The sequence below is a fragment of the Narcine bancroftii genome, chromosome 3, assembly GCF_036971445.1.
Source record: "Narcine bancroftii isolate sNarBan1 chromosome 3, sNarBan1.hap1, whole genome shotgun sequence".
Lineage (NCBI taxonomy): Eukaryota > Metazoa > Chordata > Chondrichthyes > Torpediniformes > Narcinidae > Narcine > Narcine bancroftii.
This window is the reverse complement of record NC_091471.1, coordinates 182,562,230-182,568,402: the sequence shown is the minus strand read 5'-3', so window position 1 is coordinate 182,568,402 and position 6,173 is coordinate 182,562,230. Positions and strand designations below refer to the sequence as shown.

The 6,173-nt window shown below is 47.7% G+C and overlaps 1 protein-coding gene across 1 annotated transcript; it reads left to right on the top strand.

Annotated features, from left to right (window-relative positions):
- Window positions 1–4,700: 4,700 nt before the first annotated feature.
- Window positions 4,701–5,111, top strand: LOC138756733 (uncharacterized). The gene has a single exon (XM_069923118.1). The coding sequence runs from the start codon at window positions 4,701–4,703 to the stop codon at window positions 5,109–5,111; it is 411 nt and encodes a 136-aa protein (XP_069779219.1).
- The last annotated feature ends 1,062 nt before the right edge of the window (window positions 5,112–6,173 follow it).

The following is a 6,173-nucleotide window of genomic DNA, read 5'->3' as shown; positions in this document are numbered from 1 at the left end:
TCTGTTCTGCCTGAACACAGCTGTGATATTTTCCCTGATGAGCATTGTCACTCCTCCCCCTTTCATCTCCCTCGCTCTATCACATTTAAAACAATAGAAGTTCTGTCCCTCGCACAACCAAGTTTCACTAACAGCCGCAATGCCATAATTCCCTGTGGCAATCCACCCTCTGAGTAGGTTTGCCTTTCCTACAATACTTCTTGCATTTAAATAAATATATTTGAGAACATTTCCACCATGTACAACCCTTTGAGTTTTAACATTACATACAATTTTCATATCTACTCTCGCACTGTAGTTCCCATCCCCTGAAACTCTAGTTTAAATCCCCGCCCCCACCCCCCAGAGCAGCACTAATGAACCTTTCTGCAAGGATAATAATTCCCCCTCCAATTCAGATGCAAACCCTCCCATCAAACAGGTCCCACCTTCCCTGGAACCTGAAGCCCTCCCTCCTGCACCATCTCTTTAGCCACATGTTAAGCTGCATTATCCTCCTATTTCAAATCTCACTCGCATGTGGCAAGACAAGCAATTCTGGAGGTTCTGCCCTTCCACATCGCACCTAACTCCCTGAAATCTCTTTGCAGGGCTTCATCATCCTTCCTACTCACATCATTCATCCCAACATGGGCCACGGCATCTACTACTCACCCTCCCTCCTGAGAATTCCATGAGCTCAGAGATATCTTGGACACTGGCACCAGGAAGGCAACATATTATCCCTTGCACAGAAGGGATCCCCTAACTACGGAATCCCCTATCACTGCAGCACCCTGACTGCTGTGGCTTGTCCCTGGAAGCCCCCAACCAATCTTCAGAGTTCATTTAACTGCAGCTCCAATTTCTTAACTCAGTTCGTAAGGAGCTGCAGCTGGGTGCACTTTTTGCAGATGAAGTTATCTGAGATACTGCTGGCTCCCTGATAACCTACATTCTGCAAGAGGAGCATTTTCCTACCCTGGCTGCCATTCCCATTGACTCAAGAAAAAGCATCTATAAGATAAATAAAATCTGCCTTTATCTGTGCCTACCTTCTCTATCCTTTTTGTTTCTTAAATAGGGTGGTTGATACTAACTTCAACTCCTGCTCCACCACGTCATCCTTCTCTTCTTGCCAAAGCCTTAGGAAACTCTGTTTCAGACCACTCTGACACATCCCTCATTTTTATAGTGACTTCGATTTCCCAATCAGGTTCTTCCTGCTGAGTCTGACCTTTACAAATTTAGCTTCAACTGTTTGGGTCACCCGACCTCAATTGTCTTCGAAGAGAAGGGGGAATTGATATTGGGTATGAGGAAATGATTGCGGCTTTGAATGAATATTTTGTGATAGTCTTCATGGTGGAGGACACACCTACCATGTCAAAGACAGATGACTTCTCAGAATGGGTAAATGTTGCATTGATAGTAAGATGTATCAAGGATATAAGGATCACCAATTCATCTCATGGTGCTACATGGGGCAGGTTATGGAGAAGAAAAAAGTTCCTTAAGATTACAAAAGGGCTTGACATAATAAGTTCAAAAATAGATGCTCCCATTTGCTGCTCAGAGTAGAACTAGGGCTTGAAAACATAAAATATCCACCAGAAGAAGTGCCTTTATGCAAATTATGGCATGATAACATAATAATTAGCACAATAATATTGCAGCCTCATTGATCTGGGTTCAAACCCAGCTCTGTCTGTAAAGAGTTTGTATGTTTTCCCCATAATAGTCTTCCAGCTGCTCCGGATTCCACCCATAAGACATAGCAAAAGAAATACATTATTCAGCCCATCGAGTTTCCCCTGCCATTCAATCATGAGCTGATCCATTTTCCCATTCACCTCCACTGCCCGGCCTTCTCCCCATGACCTTTGATGCCCTGGCTAATCAAGAACCTATCAATCTCTCCCTTAAAATCAACCAATGACTTGGCCTCCACAACTGCCTGCAGCACCCATATCCCTTTGATGTACGAGTTTAATAAGTTAACTTCTCACATGGGCATATTTGGGTGTTGCAGTCTCATGGGCCAGAAGGGCTTGTAACCAAGCTGTATTGCAAGGAACAAAGAATGATTAGAATTTGGAATTTTCCACTGGAGAACGGTTGGGATAAATAACAGAAAAAGCAGACGAATGATATAGATATGAACGGGATTATAAGTAGAAAATGCACCAGTTTATCTGGCTGAATATCCATTTTTATGCTGTAAATATTTTGAAAAAAATATCAATTTACCTTTCTGTATTCAATGTGCCAAAACAAACAGCTTTGTTTTAAGACATTATCCATTATTCATGCTGCAGAATTGAAATTAAGAAAAGAGCTCTATGCTGGCTCAAAGTCTGTGGAATTTTTAAAAAAAACAGAGGAATGGCAATTTTGATTCTATGATTAAACATCTTAGACAATATTATGTAACTGTCCACATGTAAACTCATCCTAATCAACATTTGCATTTCAGAATTGTAAATTATTGTGGAAAAGATGATGGTGGGATTGTGGGGAGTGGGCAGTATTTCAATTAAGCAAACCAAAATGTACTTGTTTTTCCAGACTGTCCAGTAAATCCTTGAAAGATTTATGAAGTATTTGGCAACTATAGAACCAATAAAAATACTCCTGTGATTTTTGCTTCACAAAATTCCATTGTATCAGAATGAATATATGCTGCAAGTTTTCTACCATCTAACATTATTCAAACCGCATTAAAAACCATCATTTGTGAAAAAGTTAATTGGTCCATAATCCTGATGAATAGGCTGCCCTGCTAAAATGGACTTCTTTCATCTGGTCTTGTGTGCACATCCAGATTGAAAACTGCACTGGAAGCAGGGGTGTAGCCAGGTTCTAACATTAGGGGGGTAGCGAGCACATTATAAAAATGAGCCATGCCCACTGCGCCCTGGATGTGTGCACGCACAAGTTTTGCAACCAGTGCCAAAAGGAAACTAAGGTGTGCACAAAAAGAGAGTTACCTAAAGTATAGTTCAAAGTATAGAATAAAATCTTAAATAAATATGTTACATCTTAGACAATATGTTACAATAAGCGATGAGCAAACTGGCAGCCGTCAACATGGTCGTTCTCAAGCTGCCGACCTTCTGGATGAATCAACTATGCGTGTAGTTTGACCAGGCTGAGGCACAGTTCCAGATCCAGCAGAATCCACCTGGCACTACCACGTGGTGAGCACCCTGGACCAGGACAAAGCAGGCCAGGTGCCCAAATTCATCCAGGAGCCCCCATCAGAAGATGCATACATTGCCTTCAAGGACTTGCTGATCAAGATCTTCAGGCTCTCACAGGGTAATAGAAGAGTATATCTTCTCCACCTGGACAGCCTAGAGGACAGGCCCCCATCAATCATCATGAACGAGATGCTAGTCCTCCTGGGGAAACACGAGCCCTGCATCATGTTTGAGCAGGCATTCCTGGAGCATCTACCCGAGGCTGACGTGGATTTCAGCGACCCACAGAAAGTCACAGCACGAGCAGACATTCCGTGGAAACAGAAGAGAGAGTGCTCGGTGTCCTTGGGGCTCATCACTAAACCCCGCAGCCAGACCCATGCAGAGCCACCAAGATAACAGCAGCACCCCAGAGGAGGTGATACAGATGACCAGTGGTGCTTCTACCACCAGAGATGGGGTGCTGGAGCTCACCGGTGCAGGCTGCCATGCATGTTTCAGGGAAATGCTGGAGCCAGCCATCACTAATGGTCATGACGGCTGACCACCAAGACAACCTCCTGTATGTTTGAGACCGACAGTCCGGACGATGCTTCCTTGTGGATACAGGACCAGAGGTCAGTGTCCTGCCCCCATCGGGACAGGACACCAGGAACAGGCAGTTGTGCCCCACGCTGACGGCTGCCAGCAACAACATGATATGGACCTACAGCACCCGCAAGGTCAAACTGCAGTTGGGAAGCAGCCTCTTCTCATGGGTGTTCATGCTGGCCGTAGTAGAACAGCCGCTCCTCGGGGCACACTTCCTGCATGCCCACAGCCTGCTAGTGGACCTCAATGGAAGGAGACTCATCCATGCCATGACTTTTCAAACCTTCCCCCTCAAAGACGCCAGGCTCCCAGCTCTCCACCTGGACTCCATACAGAGATTGGACAACGAGTACGCCAGTGTCCTGGCCAAGTTCCCAGCAGTGCTCACCCCCCCAATTCACCACAGTGATGCCCCAACAGAGAGTACAGCACCACATCCTGACACAGGGCCTGCTGCTCCACACAAGGGCATGGCGCCTTTGTCCGGAGAAGCTCCAGCTGGTGAAGGAGAAATTCAGGAAGCTGGAGGAGCTCAGCATCATACGTTGGTTGGACATCTCAAGAGCTTCTCTTCTGTATGTGGTACCCAAGGCAACTGGGGACTGAAGACCATGTGGCAACTACCATTGGATCAACAAGGCCACAACACCGGTTCAGTACCCTGTCCCACACATCCAGGATTTCACAGCTAACCTGCATGGGGCAAGGATCATCTCCAAGGTGGACTTTGTGTGGGAATATAATCAAAACCTGGTACACCCCATGATTTTCCTAAGATCACCATCTTCACCCCATTCGGCCTCTTTGAATTCCTCCAAATGCCGTACAGGCTAAAGAATGCGACACAGACCTTCCAGCAACTCATGGACACAATGGGCTGAGTAGCTCGATGACATCCTGGTGGTGAGAAGTAACCAACAGGAGTGTATGGCACACCTCCGCTACCTCTACACCCTACTGAGTGAGTTCAACCTGATGATCAACCCAGCCAAATATCAGTTTGGATTGGAGGCCGTCAACTTCCTGGGCCACAGGATAACCAGGGATGGAGCCACACCACTACCCAGTAAAGTGGAGGCCATCTGGTTCCCTAGTCCCAGCACAACCAAAGGACTACAGGAGTTCATGGGGATGATCAATTTCTATCACCGGTTCATCCCCTCAGCTGCCTGGATCATGCAGCCCTTGTTTGCTCAGATAGCAGGCAAGGCAAAGGTTATCACCTGGGATGAGGAGTCAGCAGAAGCCTTTATGAAGGCCAAGAAAGCCCTGGCAGATGCCGCTCTCCTGGCACATCCCAGGACAGACACTCTATGGGCCCTGACAGCAGAAAGGTGAGGAGATGACCCAATACAGGACTCCAGCTCCCAAACATCCCACTCGGCACAGGTAACGCCACCCTCCTGTGCGACGTGACCACTGGTCAGATCAGACCCATCGTCCCAGTGGTTTGGAGATGACAGGATATCAACTCCATCCACGGAATGGCTCACCCATCCATCAGAACCACGGTCCAGCTGGTGGCCAACAAATACATGTGGCATGGATTGTGGAAACAGGTCATCAGGTGGGCGAAGGCATGCCCGCAGTGCCAAACAACCAAGGTACAGCAGCACACTAAGACCCCACACCAGCACTTCGACCCATCGTCCCAGTGGTTTGGAGATGACAGGATATCAACTCCATCCACGGAATGGCTCACCCATCCATCAGAACCACGGTCCAGCTGGTGGCCAACAAATACATGTGGCATGGATTGTGGAAACAGGTCATCAGGTGGGCGAAGGCATGCCCGCAGTGCCAAACAACCAAGGTACAGCAGCACACTAAGACCCCACACCAGCACTTCGAGCCCACAGAACGAATGTTCAACCACATCCACGTGGACATAATAGGACCCTTGCCAGTATCTCAGGGTTTCTGCTATCTGTTCACGACAGTCGATCACTTCACCAGGTGGCCAGCAGTCCTGCTGGCAGACACATCCACAGCTTCATGTGCAAGGGCCCTCATCTTGTCCTAGGTGGCATTGTTCAGGTTACTGTCCCACATCACATCCAACAGAGGGGCCCAGTTCACCTCCAGACTGTGGTCCAACCTCGCCAGCCTGTGGGTGCCCAATTGCATTACACAACAGCTTACCATCTACAGTCCAATGGGCACCTCAAAACCACGCTCATGACCAGGCTCCAAGTACCCAACTGGGTAGACGAACTACCATTTGCACTGTTGGGCATCCGCATGACACCCAAGGAGGATCTCAACACCTCTTCGGCCGAACTCGTCTATGGAGCTCCACTGGTAGTTCCGGGAGAATTCGTACCATCCCCAGGTGGGCAGCAGGATGACTCTGCAGCATTCCTCAGCAGACCAAGGGACAGAGTCGGCAACCTAGCCCTG

Bases quoted from the DNA above. Each gene is read 5' to 3' on its own strand.
- LOC138756733 (XM_069923118.1), top strand. From the start codon at position 4,701: ATGGCACACCTCCGCTACCTCTACACCCTACTGAGTGAGTTCAACCTG.